Source organism: Metopolophium dirhodum, chromosome 1, assembly GCF_019925205.1.
Source record: "Metopolophium dirhodum isolate CAU chromosome 1, ASM1992520v1, whole genome shotgun sequence".
Taxonomy (NCBI): Eukaryota; Metazoa; Arthropoda; class Insecta; order Hemiptera; family Aphididae; genus Metopolophium; species Metopolophium dirhodum.
This window is the reverse complement of record NC_083560.1, coordinates 73610727-73633090: the sequence shown is the minus strand read 5'-3', so window position 1 is coordinate 73633090 and position 22364 is coordinate 73610727. Positions and strand designations below refer to the sequence as shown.

Genomic DNA, 22364 nt, shown 5'->3' with positions numbered 1-22364 from the left:
TTAACTTAACTGTTAGTTCACTAAATTTCTTTCTTAATTAACGTGAAATTAACGAGTTAATTTTTCATTTTAAGAAGTTAAGTTAATTTATTTTGTTTTTAATTTTATAATATTTCACTATTTCAGTCTATTTCGTTTTCATGTCAAAAAATATGTATCGTAAATTGTTTAAATTTAAAAATATATATCATTTGAATCTAACTAATACGGAAATACTCTATGAAGTATTAACACTATATCCTATAATTGAGTTTTAGGTTGGAAAAAAATTAAGTACGCTAGCGTTGTATAAACAAATTAACTTTTTTTTAACTTAATAAAAAGTTAACAAAAAGTGTGTATTAACTTTTAACTTAACTGAGTTAACCTAGAGTTAAAATAACTTTTAACTTTTAACTTTTTGTTATTGGTGTATATTAAATTAACTGAGTTAAAAAAAATCATTAACTTGCCCAGCCTTGATCGTAAGCAAATTACCTATAGTAGTAAATATTATTTAAATTATTTTCTATTGTTATAACTATTTAAACATTTTAGAAATGAAAAACTAATTAAAAAATGAAATTGAAATTAACATAAGACAAGGAAGAATCAATAGTCTGAATATTTTATTCCCCGACTCGATGAAAATACGTGACCTCAGGTAGTCACATAATTTCCTTCGGGCGTATTCACCTAATTATAATATAATTTCCGCTTGAATATTTCAGCAAAAGAAAAGCACTACCTCATAACGTAAGCATGTACCTTGGAGGGTTATAAAACATGCATACTACTATAGGATACCAGGATGATAAATAATAAATGTGAATATCGCATGATACAAAACATTGTGTATCATATCACATATCGCATGTAGCACGAATGGGTTTCCAACAGGAAAGAGTAAGTTTTAATTTGTGCATAGAAAGATAGAATATATGTATATATTATGTACATTTTAAAACGAGGAAATGGGGTGTGGAAATTAGGACCAACCAACGATGGTTGAAAATAAAAAAATAAAATAAAACCGTATTCACCGACGATCGGGCCACAAATTAATTATTCCAATCGTACCCATTTTATTATATACCAAAGCTTATATTTAAGATTTCAAACACGCTCATAACATCAGTTAGTTTTAAATAACATACCAAGCTAAAAAGTAAAACTCACGAGTTTAATCAAAATTTGATTAAACAATAAAAGACCTTTAAATGTGAGAACATCAAATAACAGATTCATAAATTACCCATAGGCCATAGAGTAAGGTGCCAAGTGCCGAGTGGTACCTATTAGTATTACTTATAAATACATTTTAATAGTTAGGTAACAAAACGTATAATATAGTTATTATATAATGTAAGACAGTTAATACTATATCATTCCATAAAATAATACACTGCTATAATGATTTATTTAGATATTATAAGTTATAATTAAATTGAATCACGTAGATAACCAACGTTAAATATAGGTAGATACTTAAATTGTATTTTGCAATTTTGCGTTTGAATTTAAATAACTAATAACTATAATAAGTAAAATAATCATAATTAACATTTACCAAAGATGATAATTTATTTGTAGATATCATGGTTCAAAAAAATCAAAATTATATCTTATTCATGAAATAGACACTAAGATAATATTATGTAATGTTATCACCACTGAAAACATAAACAGCTCTTACATTTAATTGAGTAAGTAGGTAATTTAAGGTAAAATAACCATAAATATTTATTGTATGTATTTGGGTATAGAAACAGCAATCGTTAAAAATATTTTAGTGTTAATATATTATTTACAATAATTGTAATAAATATTAATATCAATAAATATATTATTGAAATAAATGTAATATTATAAATATTATGTTATTCAATTGTCTAGTTCTTTATATCGTATCTTAAATTTATTTCAAAAATATTTAAAACATGAATAAAAAAACCGGTTATGTTACGTCAATGTGTATTAATAAAAGCATTGTTTATAGTGTTTATACTATTCTGAATTCTCATGTTGTTATTTTTCTTAATGTTCTTGTATTAAAATTGAAACCATTAATATTGTGTTAATTGTTTATTTGGATATAGTTAATTACACTTCGAACTTAAGAGTTAATTAAACAAATTGATTTTTAAATTATTTATTTATTTACTTATTCAAAAATATTATGGTATATTAATACTCAAAAAAATATTAGTAATAAATAATATTATATATAATACTAATAGTATAATAATATATTATATAAATCGTAAATATCACAAAAAAATAATAATTTTAGTTAAATAGGTATATATAATAATTTATGCATGTTGATTGATAACTAAAATCGTGGAAATATTAATAATATGGATCCTTTAAGTACATTATATTAAAATACCTTTATGACAATTTCCTCTACTAAATTTCTATTATTTTTCACTTTGAGTCTAAAATTACGCACTTTTAATAAATTCACTTGTGCAGGTACTTAATGGAATTTAAATCCTCAATGAAAATTACTATACAACTATTATAACCTTATAGGAAAACCTATTATTTATATTCCTATATCCAATTGCATACATTAATTAAAGATCTGTACCAAGTAAACACATTTAGCTAACTAGTTATAACTTAAGTAGAAAAGTTGTATCTAAATTCAAACATAAAACAGACAGATATTGTAAGTATCAGCAAGAAAATAACATTTCTGCATATTAGGTATTTACTATTTAGTACTTACATTTTATTATTTTTTTATTGCAATGTATTTTAAATCATTAAAAAAATGTCTCCTTTGCACAAAAGAAATAAGACTTGATATATCCAAAACTGATATTAATATTTATTTATTTATTCACATTTTATCAAAACAGATAAATTATCTTTTTCCGATCAATGTACTTTTATCTATAGTGGAACACGAAGTTGTTTTTACAATTATTATTACACTATAGATTAAAATATAATATGCTAAAGATAAACAACGCTAATGTACCGATTGGCAACGATATTTTATCCGATTGGATGTCCGTAAATTTGAATTTAATATCGGAATAACTATTATAAGAAATAAAAAAAAATTTAAAACGCAAATGCAATGCAATGCGAACATTATATCTGTATATAAATAATAATATATAGTAATAATGGCATAATAATATCATTTTTAATCTGTGACTTATACCTAGTTCCTATCTACATATTATATGATATGCATTAACTATAATAAAAGTATTTAAAAAAAGTCCTAATATCTAATAGTATGTATTTTATATTTTGTTTAACTTAATATTTCAAATATACAGGTATGGGTATATATGAATATATAGGTATATGGGTATATAGTATATAATATATAGGTAGGTACCTATGAAATATTCTGGTTTGTAAATTGTTTAACTGGTAAAAATGAATAATTATATATTTATTTTAATACATCAGTTATGCTGTTAATCAACCGCGTATTTATGAAATTGATCCACATATTAAGCATACTTTTACAAATTCTATAATCACGTGTTCATAATTTATTTTATAGCTTATATACAATGTACTAAATTTGATTGATCCAAAAAATAGACGATAGTGTGATATTATTTTTATTGCAGGGCTTGCATTTTAAAAAAAATTCCTTTTTATGTTATTTACAATTAAAACGTTACACAATTTTTGCGTTTATTGTTATTTAGAATTAAAATGTTATACAAGTTTTGCGTTTAGAATAGTGTTAATATCTATTAAATTTATTAATAATAACTAATGCGGGCAGGTAATGGCTCGGATACGGAATATTATAATATATTCAATTCTAATGTCCGTATGCATGAAATAAATATTTCTACAAAACCAATATAACTTTTAAACAAATGGATTTTAAATTATTTCGTTTTGTGTTATTTTTTGTTCAATAAAATTCTATAAATTACGTTTTTCGTTATGTTTTGTTTAATAATATATATAATGTAAAGTATAATTATAATAAATTTTATTAATATTTATGTTTTGTTTTGTAGTAATTAGTTATTTTTAATTATCGCTTTCCGTTATAATTATAGTTACAAATTGCAATTGTTTTTTTTATCAAATATAACGTTATAATTATAACGTTATTATAACGCTTTACAGCCCTGCGTTATTGTGTACTTTGTTTTCCTTTTATGTGGGCGGGAGTGCTAAAACTATTGTAGTAGGTAATAGTATTTATAATAGTATTAACTTATACATATAATTACATCTATATTAAGTAAAACTTCATACTTTTAGATTTACACGATACAAGTTCTCGAAAATTCTGTAAAATATAGTTAGTGGGAAATCATGGTAAATATTGCTTTCAGAATCGACTTTTGTATTGGTACTTTAAAAGCAGCTATGTTATAATATTAAAAAATTATAGACACTAAAATATATTTCGGCAGTGGTTTTGTAAAATTATTTTTTTTACGAAAAAATTAACCAATGCTCGATTAAATTGTCGCCATCGAATTATGCGATAAAACCTACGTAAGTGTTCGCCTCGGAGTGCGAACAATAAGGGCAAATAAATCAATTAGTCTTCCGTCCCCGCGCGTCTGCACACGTCGACGCGACAAGATCGGCACGTTGGAATAGTAGCAGATCGGTTTTTATTTTATTTTATTATGTACACCTATCTATACCCGCGCGCATCGCAAACGTGCGAATAAACGCGTACCTATCGGCACCGGCCGCAGAAACGTATAAACGTAAATCACGCCGTCGGTGTCTGCGGCGAGACGGCGGCGATGCGTTGTTGTTTAACGGCGACCGCTGCAGGACTCGCGCGCGCAGCAAATCGGCCGCGCCTCCGGACACACGAATCCAAAACTTGTATAATAATAATAACAACAACAACACATCGGCTGGGCATGAACAGGTATCGGGCCGACAGCCGCAAAAACACCGAATGCACCTATAATATTATAATAGGTATAATATAGTATGTAGAGGTATATTATACGCGTAGTATTCCGCGCTCGTGTCCGTCGATTATATTAATATAAATTTAAATATTCGGCGGCCTCCTCATCAGTACCCATACGTATAACGTAGCGCGCATGCGTGCGTGTGTGTGTGTGTGTGTGTGTGCGTGTGTGTGTGTGTGTGTGGTGTACAGACAGAATTATAAACTCATTATATTATTATTATTATCCCAGGTGAAGAAGTGTAAAAACAAAATAAACTACAACAAATTTCCACGTTTTTATTTTGATAAATGTTTTACGTAGGTATTAACATGGACTTGTCCTCTTGCCGCCACGCCGCCGCAACCACATAATGTAACATAATATATATAATATATAAGAGAAACGGCGGAGACATGTTGATGGGTCAATTTAAAAATCGTATAATTTAATTGAGTCGGTTTCGATGTATTCTTTTAACTATTCAAATCACGCGGCTGTATAATGCCCGTACGGCGGCGCGGCGGTTGCTGTGAGCCTGTTGCGAACGGCGACGAAGCAGGCTGCTTGTGGTGACGGCGGCGGCGGGAGGAACGGCGTTGAATTGAAACAAACATTAACTGGATTGTATGTTACACGGTAATAAATTAAATGGTAAACACTCACTATATAATATAGTATGGACACAAAGGGGCTGTTGTACCATTATCTGACAAGACCAGTTGTCGCCTACAAATTTCATTGACACCGTTGTCGACGTCTTCGTCGCAACAACAGGTATGTGTTTTATTCTTTCATCCACATCCACCGGGGCGGAGGGTAACCCCGCCACCGCCACCGAAGGAGTAAGTATATGTATACTGTACGCACACCGCCGCCGAAGATCGCGGGTCGACCTTGCCTGCGGACAGTGTGTGTGTGTGTGTGTGTGTGTGTGTAATGTGTAGAATATAATATATATGTATAATAACGTCAATATAGCATTTATAACACGACGTGTTAAATCAAACGCGTGTGTAAGTCGCGGATAAGAAGAATCGGTGAGTGAGAGTAAGGAACAGAGATATATAATAAAAATAAAACAGAAATGTATATATTATATTATGTTATATGTATAGGTAATAGGTAGGTGCAAAATGTACAATTATTTCATTAGAGAAGATACCTTATATTATTATGAATTGGTATTTAATATGTCTATATAATATTATGGTCATACACGGCGATGACGATGACGCGTGCTGAATAAGGATGACCAAGTACCTATATACGTCTTTAAATTTCCTTGTATAATACTCAGCCATTTAGTCTGTCGATCGCCAGGCATATCCGATAAATCCATAATGAAACAGATGAGTAGAAGGCTGCATGTAGAGAGGGCAGTTATCCGCAGGTGCAAGTATCTATATAATTTGGGCGTTGTTATACTTCACTTTTTGTGTTTTACAAAATTTTTAATTTGTGGTCCCGTTTTTATTCTCTTTTTTCTATATGATAGGTTGCGTTTAAATTGTACATGTGGAATGTGTTTGAAGTTAGTACTTTTTACATTTTAACCGCACTGCAGTGCACATGGCTGGATGTATTCAATATCAATATACATATTTTATTCTTTACGTAGCTCATCGTATTGTGTCAACTATAGCATTGTTATGTGCGTAATAAAAACAATAAAAATAATTTGTGTGTTTGAATTCATAAACGTTTTATGTAATTCGAGTAATGATGAGTATATACCTTTATATAATTGTCCGTAATGTTTCACGACATAATGATCACATAGGTATATATATTATGAACTTGAACTTAGATAAGGGAACTACTGAGTAAATTAATTTTTATCGACGACATTTAGTTGCAAGGGCAGAAAATAACTTTTGCATCAATAAATGTCTTAATCCGGCCGCGGCACCAGCGCGCATGTTACGTCCTCCCCACCGCCACCGTGGCGAACACGTTCACCCGCCGACGACTGTTTATAATATAGTTAGTTGTCCCGCGCGGAACTTGTATACGTAATATAATGTTTATGGTGTACGCTATAACCACGCCAAATCGATCGGCTCGCAGAGATATTAGCGGAGTTTCATGAGCATGTTCCGCGATTCCCCGAACGCCTTGAGATTCATCGTCAATACATTATAATATAACGTGTATAATATTATTCCTATGGTGTATTATATTTAATTTATATAAAATGTGTGTGTGTGTGTGTGTGTGTGTATGTGTTTATCTGACGATGATACCATATAATAATATGCATCGGGGCCTAAGCAACCACTTCCCAACTGTTAATAACGTGCTTAAAATAGTCTTAAAAACTAATTTTTAGGACATTTTGAGACGAGCAAACAAATAACAAGCGGGACTATAGAGACTAAATATAGACGGTGATTTTTTTAAAATAATATTTTGTCAGTAAAAAAGGGCACCACTAACAAATCCATCATAGGGCCCCGGTTGAAATTGAAAATGTTATTGCAGAATTCATTCCACGAATTTATTGCAAACGATGATGGATGACCGACAAGGAAATAAAAAATAAATAATTTTTTTCTTTATAATCTAAGGACTCAGAACAATCGTGTTCCGATAAGAGACGTTGTGGTATGTGCAAAATTAATCAGATCGTGTAGATAACGGGCATGCATGTATCATAATATACCTATGTAATATGTATATATTAACATATGTATTATCATAAGAACGATTCGATGCAATTAATAATTGTGAATTCAGAGCATATTACACGCTCCGCTGTTGAGATTCAATAGATACTCACGACTTTGTCGAGAGTTTTCGTGACTAAAATGTTACGTCCATCTAACAGATCTTGGCGTTTTTTTACATTTTGAAGGGGTTAATCGATTTCGATATGTGTTTTCTCACGTGTATTGAACTTGTCGTTATGTCTCAATAGGTTTTGACAGATGAATTTGACGTACTTTATTTTTGTACGTTGTACATATTCCTATGTATATCTATTACAGGTAGGTATAGCTTGGTATAAATAACGTATAATGTTTCAAGATTATAATATGTTCTGAAAACGTTGTTTCTTTTTACATTTATAGTCAAGTGTTCGAAGTACAATTCAATGTTTCATGCAGTTGTAATATCTCTACAGTCATCTAACGGAGAACTGCACTGTCAGACAGTGGCGCCTACGGGTTGACTGAATAAATATACTTTAGCAATAGGTAGTAGAAAAATCCAGATCTTTGAGTATCATCATTCAGTCTTGGCGTATGTTTTAGACGATATTAATACTCCTAATATAATATAATAAATGACAGAACGTATTTATATCTATATTTCAAGTAGTGCGTATCTATACAACATTACAACGTAGGTACAGGCATACATGTATAGGTAATTCTAATGATCGTGAATTTATAAATCGCATAATAATCATGCGGGGTATCAATAACTTTGAATTTTAATAAAAATAAATTTATGGGAACCCGACACCCGTTATAGTTTAACCATAGTTAGATAGTCATTTTTAGATACAAAGATATTATTATATATCAAAATCTTTACGTGTATAGTTGACATAATTTATATAAACCAATATCACCACCATAAAATCTATATCTACTAGCTATATTCAGGAGACAATATTCTTAATAATGTTATGGTAAAATAACAATGAATAATGTGCAATTTTGTACCTAGTACCAAGGCTGGGCAAGATAATGATTTTTTTTAACTCGGTTAAGTTAAGTTAATATGCACCAATGGCAAAAAGTTAAAAGTTAAAAATTAATTTAATTATAGGTTAACTCAGTTAAGTTAAAAGTTAATACACACTTTTTGTTAAGTTAAAAAAAAATTAATTTGTTTATACTACTCTAGAGAACTTAATTTTTTTCCAACCCAAAACTAAATTACAGACTATAGTAAACTCGTTCATTTCACGTTAATTAAAAAAGAAATTTAGTAAGTTAACAGTTAAGTTAATGAAAAGCCAAAAGTAACTAGTTAAGTTTAAAAGTTAATATAAAATATTAACTTTTTAACTCGTTAATGCCCAGCATTGCCAAGTACACTTAAAAACTATTTTTCAACTTGACCTAGACAAATAATATTATGTTACATCAGAAAATATTATTTTTTATTAATTATTTACTATTTTTACAAATAAAATAAAATTAATAATAACTATAGTTATATATAGGCAAGTGTAGTGGGTTTAGAAACAAACTTGAAACTAATATGTTTTTAATTATTATTTATTACATAATATATTCATAATTATATAATATATAATATATATAAGTACGAGCCTATGTAAACTACGCCAACGAAAAAAATCTGGTAAAATTGAGTTCATGTAAACTCCGCCAGTGAAGAAAATCAAGTAACATTACCTATACGAATAATATAAATATATAATATACCTACCTACCATTATAAAAATAATCTTAATTTTTGTAATAATAATTGCAATAACCATAAAATATATGTATATGTAGGTTATGGTATGTTATATTTTGTAATGTTAATATGTTATAATATGTTTAACTATTAATTGTTAAGTAAAATTATGTGATACAATTTATAGATATTCTAACCATATTTAGTCTAATACAAATCCATTATTATAATTATTTATAGCGTTCTATAACACCATAATTTTTTCGAATTTTGAATTTTTTAGTTTATTCGGTTGAGATTTATTATTTAGTTTTACATAAGGAAGGTCTTAACACTGGCAGAGTTTCCATATACCCTTTACACAAGTAAGAAAATAAAACTATCGGAGTTTGCATTACACCTTTTCATTCAATTTTTGTCTAACCGCTATTCTGGCGGAGCTTACAATCGCTCATAAGTACACAATGGTTGGTAGCAACAGTACCGTATTATATTTAACTACAAATGTCTACCTGCAGTTACCGGTTACCTGAATGTATACCTATATATATATATATATATATATATATGATAGTTGTTCCTCACTTATTGAAACTCACTGATGAGGAACATGCTATAATGTAACATTGAAAAGAATTGAGAAAAGAAAAAAAACCTACGTGGAAATATTTGAAATGCAATAAAAAAAAATAGATTAGCAACTAATTTGACATTTAACGTCTCAATAAACGGTCAATATTGTAAAAAACTATTAACTATAATTCTAATTTAACTATAAGTGTCAAATAATGCTATTATAGATACAACTCATGGTTCTTTTATGAATTTATTTTGTATAGTTTTATTTTCTAATATTAAAAACATTGAATGTAGTTGATAATTAAAATTTAATATTAAAACATTAAATTAATAATTTTGAAATGAACATAACTATTGGTATATAGTTAGGTGCATTATATTACTAATATATCACTATATTGTATGAGTTGTACCAGACACTAACTACGTAACGATATAACTTTAAAGTATAGGTACCTACTTTTACTTAATTTAACAAAAACTATTCTAAAAATATATAATATTATGTATATTATATAGGTATACCTAGAACTCTTAATAATTATCAATCTATTTTATGAAACACGTGTTTATTACAGTGTTCACAATAAAATTATTTTATAGTGAAGCAAATATGTAATATAGTTTAGTATAATGTAGCATTTAGAGTATAATAACAGTTACTTTGCCCAAATGGTTTCGAGAAAAACCAGTTTTGTTTTACCTTCCTCAAAAAATAATGTACCTGCTATCAATGTTTATTTTATTATACCCATATTAAACAACACATATTTCCTCACTATATTATAAAAATTAGTAAAATTTCGGTTTTTTTTTTGCTACATGTATGAATAAATGTTTTAAATTGTCATATGTTAATATTTTATGGGTGCCTTTATGCAGCCAAAAAATAAAAACATTAGTTTTCAATTTAAACTTTAACAATTTATGATCTAAACGTGGTTTAACATAACTTTTATATGATTAAGATATTTATTATAATATATATGAATCATATGTTGTAAAATTTATTTAGATATATTTAAATATAAAGATCGAATAAACTATGTCATAATATATGTAGTTATTAATTTTTTTAGTATGCCATTTCTGGACTTAGATACCTATTACTACTCTCACTGTATTCGCCATTGAAAAATAGGACGGATGATTTACCAATATATCTAGTATGCACAACACGTTTGATTTTAATTAATTTTAAAATAATTAATAAATTGTTTTTTTTGTAGAATTTCTAACCCTACATGTTTTCTTAAAAGTTTATTTTAACATTAAATCTTGACAGTATATGCTAAATTTAAACACAAAAAAAATTAAATATCTTTAGGCATTTAGACTAATATTTTAAACATAATATAAAGGTAAACGGTATAATACATACAACATATTATATAGGTGCCTGTATAATTATTGTACATACCTCCTGTTCTTGCTTATAAAAACGTATGAGAATTATTTTTAGAATTAAAAAAACTACCTGCAGACTACCTACCTACTAAATATTTATTACATTCAAGTTAAATTAACTTTATACTTTATATAAATAAAAACCTATACATTTAATATTTTATTAAGCTTATTAAGACTAATATACTATAATAGTAGGTACTATATTGAGTGTATAATATATTATTATAATTTATATAATTTTTCAGTAAAATTCTGTTAAAAGTCTTTTATTTTATTTTTTATGGATGTTTATTTATTGAACTTTTTTTGTACTTAACTAAGCTTGGATATACGAAGTAAGTAAGACCATTTGAGACTTACCTGTTGGTCCATTAATATTGGATGAAAACGGTGCGCAAGCTGCAAGAGGCAGTGTCAATTTCATATTAGTGCCAGTTCCACCGACCACGATTGCTGGATCAGGAGGTGAAGTTTTCATGTCTCGGCAGAGGCTGGACACCGAAAAATCAGTGCACTTGGTTACCGACGTAGAGTTGGCCATTTTTTTGTTTGTTGTTTATTGAAGTTCACTATTTAAGTAACTGCTTAGTTCACTACTTTGATCGTGTGTCCCACAAAATTGCTAATGGTTGATAATACGAATCACGTAATAATTATGAACGCCTTGATATCAAAATATTCTGAAATAAAATAATTAAAATTATATTATGCACAACTATAATAATATATTAATGTAAATGTGGTAATTTATATTATAATAAAACAATAGTTAGCTGCTTATTAACATAGCTATACAAATTATATAAATTATAAGCCCTAAATAATATTGAATACAATTGTAATTATATCTTTTAACAATAATATAATGTTTAAAATATATTAGGTACTAACAAAGTCTTAAATCTTAAGCTAGGTACCTTTTATAATATATTAGCCTAACATTAGGTGAGTGGGAGTGCGTTTCGTGTGTGTATTAAGAGATCATTAGTGTGTTAATGTGTGTTTGAATTCAATATTATTAAAATTATAAATTCCTTAATATTCAAATTGAAAAATTAAATGTAGATAAATGTGGTTTTCTAAAAAGTGGAAAAAAGTGGCTGACTTCTAGGATTACTAGAATTTTACTGGCATAAGATAAGTATAATTTACTAGAAATACACATGAACTCGAATTGTTAATACCCTTAAGAAATAAAAGTTATGGTAGCATATAGCATTGATACTGAAAACCTTGTAGCTTCATAATTTGATTAATCACCCTCACCCCAATTTACTTCTGAATCATGCTACAGGGAATAAGAGTATAATGTATTTTTGAATCTTATAGTGTTTATTTTAATTTGATTAACCTATCTAACATAACCTAGATTCTCCTACACCAGCTGGTTAATTATAAAAATGATAGGTAGATATTTTAAATTAATAAATATATTGATTTGACTCCCCCTTCTGTTCACTCCACAACATCCCCGTGATCTGTAAATTCCCCATCTCGTCTTACGCTGATTCAAATTGTCATCACAACGCACACATCTAATATTTCTTTTTTTAAATCTTCAACATTCCCATAATATTCAAAATCTATTATTCTCCACCGAACAAAAAAGCTTGTAAACGAAGTTCAATATTAAAGATTGTCAAAACGAATGTTAAAGAAAGTTAGATTAAAAAAAAATATATATTATGTTTATTATACTAAACATAGTAAATTATTTTTATATGAATTTCATATAGGTAATTCACTTTATGATAATTGTTTATTGATTAGTATCAGGAAGTAATAATGAATGTTTAAATTATAATCTGATAATCTTCAGTATTATCTGGAGTCCCACAAGGAGATCACCTTTTCCCGTTACTATTAAATTTATTCATTAACGATATCGTCTTCTCTATTAAATATTCAAATATTCTTCAATTAGCAAACATTTTTAAATGTATAAGCAATACTGCTGATGCTGAGTTACTTCAATATGATATAACCAACTTTCAAAATTGGTGCATCTCAAATGGCATGTCCCTTAACATTAATAAATGTCAGTGCATCATTTTTTCTAAAAAACGTAATTTAATTTCCCATGAATACATGTTCTCTAACCAAAATGATTTTCAATTCAAGTTAGTGATCTCGGAATAATCTTCGATTCTAAACTTTTATTTAATCTCCAAATATTAGATGTAAAAAAGAAAGCCCTTTCTTTAATTGACATGATTAAACGAAATCGCTCTAGCTTTAATGACCCAATTACACTAAAATGCCTATATACTTCGATTGTTCGTCCTATATTTGAATATGCACCAATCATTTGGGAAATACATAACATAGGCCATTGCGAACAATTGGAAAAAATTCAAAATAATATGGTAACCTTACTCTTAATATGAAAAATTCTAAACTTTTTAAATTTGAAAACATTAAAGGATAGAAAAAAACAATTTTATATAACCTTTCTATTCAAACTCCTTAATAATAAAATAGACGATTCTTCCCTCCTAAGCAACATCATTTTAAAAACAAACAAACCTAACACTCGAAATAAAGAATTATTTTATATAAAACCCTACACTCAAAATTATATGTCTTGTACACCTATAAATATTTTATTGTCTAGTGGAAATTCAGTAAATAATTTAGATTTTTTTTCTCTTTCACTTAATATATTAATACTTATTATTATAAACTTTTATATTTTATCTTTATTTCTCTTTATTGTACAAATAATTTAACATGTTATTTTGAATATATGTGTGTTTAATATTAATATTTTTTTTTATCTTATTTATATACTATGTATTATGTAAATTGGACTAACGTCTGTTAAATAATTAAATAAATAAATATTAAATAACATTGATTATTAATCATAAATTAAATCGTAATTTAAATAATAACTTATAATTTGTGCAATAATATTAGTAACTATTTATTTTTAATTGTATACTGTTACACTATACTTATTATTAATATTATCCAACTAAACAATTATTATATTAGAATTAGTCGAATTAGATATTGATAAAATATAAAATATTGACAGTTTGTACAGGTATTATTTATTTTTACAGAAAACATTGTATTATGAGCCAGTTATATCTATATAACTTTAATTTAAAAAATAGATAAAAGTATAAATATAAATCAATGCATTTTTTTGTAAAAATAAATACCTTTATAGAAGTTTGTTGTTATTTTAATTAATTAAATAATTGGTAACTAATACCTACTGCAAATTATTACTGTTTATACTCAATAATTATACAGTTATAGGTACTTTATGTTTAAACTAGATGATATCATGTTAGTTTTACATTGAAACAAATAAGAATTTGTACTAAATCTAAACCATCATTGCTAACATAATGTATTATTTAAGAAAACTTATTGAGTTGGTTATTGAGTTTGAGTCTCAATAAAGCTCTCAAACCTTCAAGAGGTAGGTTATTAGGTTATATAAATGTAATGTACTATGACAACCTATGTATTAGTTTATTATTATTAAAGTACATTTTTATTTTTATTTTATTTAATGAATAGATAATGACTAATGAATAAGATTAAAGTGAATATTTACGTAAATTTATTTATAAATAGTAAAACTAAAAATTGTTTAGGGTACACATTGATAATAATAAAAAATAGATTATTATGTATTCAAATTAAATCGTAAAAATTGTGTTAACATTAGAAGTTCCAAGGTTTGTGACAGGAATTCGTTTTTGCATTTCTATAAATGTATTCCACTTGTCCCATTTTAATTTAGAAAAAAATCCGAACCCGTATTCCATGTTTCAAATAACTTTTTTAAATAAATTGAAAATAAGTTCAGACAATTCCACCTTACTCGGAGGTATTATTTACTAACATTTATTCAAAAAATGTATTCAAGATTCAACCTGTGCAATTTAAAATAATATATTTATGTAGATCTAAATTTCTATAATTCTATGTGTACATACATATAATGATATAGGAACATGGATATGACTTAACTGATTTGTGTAGAACAAGTTTGACATTAATATACATTAGTATTAAAACAACTACATTAGTGATTTCAACTGTGTAATTATGGCTTATACAGATAATATTAGCCATTAGGTATTAAATATGGGAGACGTGCATGATGAACTATTAAAATTACATAATTTGCCGTGTGGTTCACAGGGTAGTTGAGAAGAGCATGTGTGTATATATATTATATATATAAACTATCGGCGTATAAATTATTATATACATGAAATATTAACGGCATGGAAGGGCATTGCGAACGAGCCTACAATATATTAATATTATATATTATATACGGATAAGTAAAATCACTAATCATTGCAGACTGGCTACACGGTTTTGTTTTATTGGCACAAATACATTTTTCTTGATGATACTTTTGAGAAATGTTAAACCAAGATTGAAGTGGGTGGGCGAGCGAAGAGTATATTATATATAATAATATAATTTACTTATAGTATAAAAATAGACAGATGTCTATTAAGTTTAGTTTTATAATGGTTTTTTTTAATTATAAATACGTATATAATAAGGTACGTAAATTAGAAATGGTTAAGAATAATTAAAACTAGAAATTATATTAGGTATATTAAATTCAAAAATTTCTCATCAGATCATAATATTATTTAGGTATATACTCTACGCATTTACTGATTTATGAAGGTATACGAATTTTTAAAAATCTTTTGAAAATTATCGTTGAAATCGGTACAAATACAAATCTATATAGGTAGATATATAATTATTTAATGTTAATTCTCAAAACATACAATTTCGATAAATAGGTAGGTACTATGCACATGTATGTGATAGGTATTTGGTATACAATATGTATGCGCACGACCACGTTTTATTGAATTAAATAAAATTATCGATAATTAATGACAAACTCTTGTGCATTTACTATAAATTACAATGTTATAGACGGAATCGAACAACGGAAAGATTCAGAGATATAAATGGTTTTATGTCAATCCTACACAATGATGAGATATTTTTATATTTCCATTGTACTGCCGCCGTTATATATTGACGAATAAACGGCGCACTGAAAGAAAGCCCACTTTAACCGAATGAAAAACTATACAACAATAATCCATGAGACCGAATTAAGAAAAGACATCACGTCTTAAACGATATGCTCGATTTGTAAAAAACTAAAATAAGAAATAAATCATTTTCTTTGGCGTTATTATACCTGTATAATAGGTACTTGCTATAGATATTATATTATTATTATATTAATATTATACTTATAGAGAGAACGCGCCGATTGTCAAGCAATTTATTAAACGCGCCTGATGGCTTGATAATACGATATTATTATTACATTAACTGCTCGTGATGCGATAATCATACAATGTCATTTTCACTAATACGTCTCGTGAAATTGGTTACGGTTCTTACGTTTTCCGCGTAATAAAAAAAACGGACACCGCGCCGGCGACCGTCGTTGATGTATACCAGCTATTACCTATAGGTACTTATATTAGGTACACTGATAGGTGTTATGATATATCATTATTTTGATGGAGAAAAAACTCGACTTGACCTATAGGTATAGTATAGTCACGCAGTTATTTTACGCGCGTAGAATATTATCGGTAGTACCAACTTCCCCATACACCCCTCGTCGTATGAAAAATATGATAATATTATATTATACAGTATATACTTCATCGGAAAGCGTTCATCGGTATAGTTAGGTGGTGGTCTTAGCTCTTATAGGTACTTACTCGACTTACGAAGGCGTCTTCCCGGCGAATTCCGATTTCCGATCGACGCGCCAACGGATCGTCGACGGGACACAATAACGCATCACGACGATGGTCGTACGCAACTGATGCGTGTAATCTATACGACTTAGCCTATTGGGCTTCAGCTACGCCGGAGGAACTTTTTCACGCGATGAAATTGCCGGTGCGCGAAAACCCGACGAAGATAAAATGTCTCGGAAATGCCGACGGTGTTAACGGAACGGGACCGTCGTAGCTCGATCTATAATACCCACGTAATATGATTATAATATAATATTATATTTGAAAACAGATGAATGAACGCGGTCACCGTGGTCGTGGTCGTGATCGTGATCGTGGTCGTGGTCGTCGACCGAACGCGTCCGCTCGTCAAACATAGACTACCGCGGCGGCTCGAGTATGATATCGAACGCGAAGAGAGACGCTCGCGAGAAGAAGGGGCGGCGGCAGTAGTGAAGGCGGCGGCGGCGGCGGCGGCGGTGGCGTCAGTTGTGGTGCGGAGGAAACGGGTCGAAGTGTGAATATAGGTAAGCACACACACGTACTCTCTCACACACACTCATACACACACGCACCACACTCGCACACACGCGCGTTAACACGATAACGCTGTATAATAAAACAGGTATAATCCTCGCGCGACAGGTATACGCGGGCGGCGGCGGTCGATCGAACGCGCGCCCGGGCGTTTCCCGCGGGGCACAGGTGTCCTCCTCCTTCCGGCCCGGCTAATCGGCCACCGTCCGCCCATCGGCCCACCCCGTTGCGTGCGCGCGCGCGCGCGGGTCTGCCTACCGATGCCGAGCACCTCGCCCCAGTCGACGCCGACCGACCGCCCACCCGGACGCCCGCGAAAAAGTCGAAGCGGCGGCGGGCGCACCCTTTTGCGCGGACTATCCCCCCCACCCACACACACCCACTCCAAACCTATCGCCGCTCGCCGCCTGTTTGCACGCGTCTAATAAGCCCAAATTTGTATCGTACATAATATAATATTAAAATAACACAATATCGCATTGTTGTTATTATTATTAGGTATTATTATACTAATTTATACCTAAATAGTGTATTATACGAATATTATATTATATTTACTATAATATAATATAAATAATATAATAATATATGTATAATAAGATGCACGCTCGCGGCGTGTTTGTTAGTAAAATAGATATTTGATTGGTTTTTTTTTTATATAGGTACCTAATATATATCTATATAGTATATATTTAATGGGTATAATATGTTTATCGTTAAATCACTCTGTTATAGTAAGTATACTCACCTACAATATAGATACCAGCTATAATATACATTTTGACTTGCAAATGTTCAGCTGTATCTTCAGGTGTTGTATCTATAACCTATATATAACAGGGTATATTAAGAGTAACTTTTTTTGTTTAGTTCGATTTTGATAACAAATTTATTGTGCCTACACAGCTATATTGTATAGGTACATATACTTAAAATAGACTTACACGTGTGTTATTATTGCAGTGCCTTAACTATATTTATATACAGCCATATAGATCCCACACAGCATTTTTGATAATATTTTGTGAATATTTTAAAGAGCTTAAATAATGAATATTTGACCAATAATATTGTATAAATATTTTCTTCTCATAATAACGAATTATTGTACTATATGATTGCAAAAAGTGTTGATAGAATTAATACTTTTATAAAGTTTCAGTAAAAATATTTTTTGAAAATATATGATTAAAATGTTTTGTAAATGTTTTTTATAAAATATTTTAAAAATATAAACTTATTGGCCAAAGAATTTAACTCAAATATTTCTAATAATTTACGCAACTTTTTAAAAGTTCGGAAATATTTTTATGCTATGTGGGGAGCCTTATTATATTATATGAAACACCAAAACCTCTAAAAACCGGACAATTTCGGACGCTGAAATGTTGTTGGTTATTTGAAGTTTCTTTTATATACCTTATAGGGAAGGTTTTACTGTATTTATATGAGCCAGGAATCGAAAATATTATTATAATAATCGTATACATATAAAAAATTATTAATAATAGATATACATTGGTCGTATACTCATATATTATACTCATATAGTCATATAGTATATTATAGTATAATATAGTATCATATAGTATAATGTATATGTTTAGGTATAGGTTTACCTATTATTAGTTATAACTTATAACTGTAGATTCTGGATTTGTATACATTTTACCCGCCACCCGGGTATCCGTAGATATATGATATGTTTATTCCTTATTGGCGTGCTTCTCATGATAATTTGCAGTTTGATGAAATGCGAATACATAAAAGATTTTGTCAGATTCAACCTATATAACTACTGTAATCTAATCTAATAATGTTATTCTTTTTATTTTTATTTTATTTTGTTTTGTCACTGTCGGCTAATAACCATAGCTGTTGAAGCCTGTAAACCTTTAAATAAATAATAAAAAAAAAAAAGATTTTGTATATAGCGCATAGGTATGTAGGTGTATTGGTGTATGTGGTTGAAGTATTTTGAAAATTTAAGGATAATATTGCGGAAAATTAATTTTTATGGATGTACCAGTTAGGTGTATACCTAAGACTATATGATATAAAATTGCAAATTAATAAAAACAATGTACACAAATAAATCCATGAATCATATATTTATAATAATCTGTATAATTTTGAAATTTTCCTTTGTTATTTATTATAAAATAATTCCAAAAACGTTAATGCTTTTTAAGAAAATGAGTGTTTACTTTTTAAAGAATCACCTGAAATATTGTATATTATAAGTTATAACATTTGATAAATTTACGAGTATATAGTATCTATTTATAAGATCCATTTGAAATATGAATTATGAATATAATATATGAGTATATAGGTAATATATAGTTATTATTGCTCCGAAAGTTTAGGTTAATACCTATACATATTATAAAATTACTCCACATAGCATCTATTAAAAATTATAAATATTATACCTACTCATACCTATAAAATTTATTTTGTTAACTTTTAATCAATAACTGTATTATATTATATACCTACTTCTTTTTTTTTTAAAAGAATATAAACCTATTATATATGCGCTATATGTTTAATGTTTATCTAATATTCTAGCATATATATATAGCGTCTACCTACTTGTTAAATTATAACGTTGAATAAAAATATCTGTAGAACATGCAGAATAACTTTAAACCTATGTAGGCACCTACTACATGCATATATAGGAATATATATAGTATGTATAATTAAAACCGCAATACCTAATGTTAAAATTATAAATTATTCATAATTATGATTCTGAATTTATTATTTAAAAAAATATTTTACCTGTCATTATGTCACTACTCACTTACCATAAAATATGTTGTTATGAAATCTAATATGTAGTTATAACTTATACTTCTAATAAACTTGAGTAGTCTCGAAGTGACTAAATGTTGTTTTTATAGTAATAATATATAACATTAGCCAAGATCTTTTGGAAGGTACCATAAAATATAATATGATAGAGTTATGAATTAATATGATATCATTGAATATTCAACCACAGGATAAACTACATGAACTTATTGATCATGAGTCATGACCATTGACCATGTCAGATCATAATACCTATCATACCATTCGAGCATAGCACTAATATAGCCATAACAAGAATTTTTTTAGGGAACTGATTGGTTATAATTATAACATAAGCAATATAAATAGAGATTGCGAAATGGGGGGGGGGGGGGGGGGTGGAGTGGAGGGCCTGGAAAGTGGGAAGTGGGGTGTTAAACGATCTCGAGTTTCCATATTTAGCATGAATTGCCAAAGTTGCTAGGACGTGCCTATAGGTAAAACTCGTACTGCCGTCTGAATAAATGTCATATGGTAGGCAATGTTGAGCTACGAACCTGTTGAGCGTGTCTAAGAAAGTGGTAGTGGAAAGGTCCGAGCCTATGGTATGCATTTGTTTTTCGGGCCGTCTGATACAACTTCAAGATAAACAGCCACCACTGTCACATACACGACGACCGAGATATACACTTTATATTCTAGGGACTTTCGAAGTTTGGGTTCTCCCATGTGAAGAGGACCGGCAAAGCCGATACGATTACATTTGAAAAAGGTTGGCATTGTAAGACACGAGGTGGTGACAAGTCTGCAGTCGACAGGTTGAGAGTTTACCACTACCAATTGAACATCCAGAATTGCTTTTAAATTTTGGTCTTGGGAAATCATTAGACTAGCTAGTTCCGAAATAGCATAAATAAATATGCGAATATGGTGTACAATTCGAAAGATGACAAGTATTGCCTAATAAAATAGGGTACTTTTACCAATCTGGCATTTGAGAATTACGCAAACTTCCACCAACGTGTATTAATCCATCTAAATCCAGATACTGTAACAGTCATGCTAACTTGTTTTCTGAGAACTTTGTGGCAACTCATGAAATATTGAAGTGTGTTGAGATAATTTCATAACGATAGTGTTAGTGTTAGTGATAGTGTTAGTGTTCCATTCAATTCAACTAACGACAATGTCCCGAGGATCTCGAGAACTCTAGGACTTGAATATGGTTCACGATCAGGGCGTGACAGCATTCGTACCATGTATTTTTTAATTCATGGTTAGCATTATTAAATCTAAATAGAGACCAGAAAAGAGGTACGTGTTTGAAATGCGAACTAGTAGTCATAAAGGAATTAAAAAATGTATGAGTTAAAATCTTTAAAATGCATTTAATATTTAGATGTAAATAAAATGTGTAGAGGGGTATACCCAAAGTTGTATATATTGTATTATGATAAATTTAATAAATCTATTGTGCCTAGTCTGCGTTATCCTAAAATAGATAACATTTCAAACCATAATTTTTTTTAAGCTTCTTTATTTTAAATAATAATTAAGATATTGAATAATAAATTGTTCTATATTTAATCGATTATAATAGGATTTAATTCAAATTACTGTTAATTATATATTGTATACATACATTAGGTATACAGTGCACACAATCAAATTATTATTACACTATTATCTATTACAGTGTGTTCCGCCTAACGTGATGACATGAAATTAGATTCATTCTTAAAAGACATACGTTTGGTTAATTATTCTGTATTATATGATAATAACAAATTAAAAAAAATAATAAATCATATTATACAATATATAATAGAAAAAAAAAACTAGAATAAATAAATTATACTTGTAATATCTATAGTTTTTAATTGAATATACATATGGAGACGAATAATTCAAATATAATAAAAAGTAATTTAAAATCATTCGCTATCGTTGTAAAGGGGAAAGTATATGATATTATACATGGGTAGTACAA

The 22364-nt window shown here is 28.8% G+C and overlaps 1 protein-coding gene across 1 annotated transcript in view; it reads right to left on the bottom strand.

The window, feature by feature from the left end:
* Positions 1 to 17415, bottom strand: part of LOC132936141 (uncharacterized) — a 71727-nt gene extending 54312 nt beyond the window's left edge. The window contains exons 1-2 of the mRNA XM_061002830.1: positions 17015 to 17415; positions 11628 to 11947 (exon numbers count right to left, since the gene is read on the bottom strand). Of these exons, the coding sequence (XP_060858813.1) occupies positions 11628 to 11808 (181 nt within the window). The 5' untranslated portion in view covers positions 11809 to 11947; positions 17015 to 17415. The remainder of the gene's footprint in view (positions 1 to 11627; positions 11948 to 17014) is intronic.
* Between the last annotated feature and the right edge of the window lie 4949 nt (positions 17416 to 22364).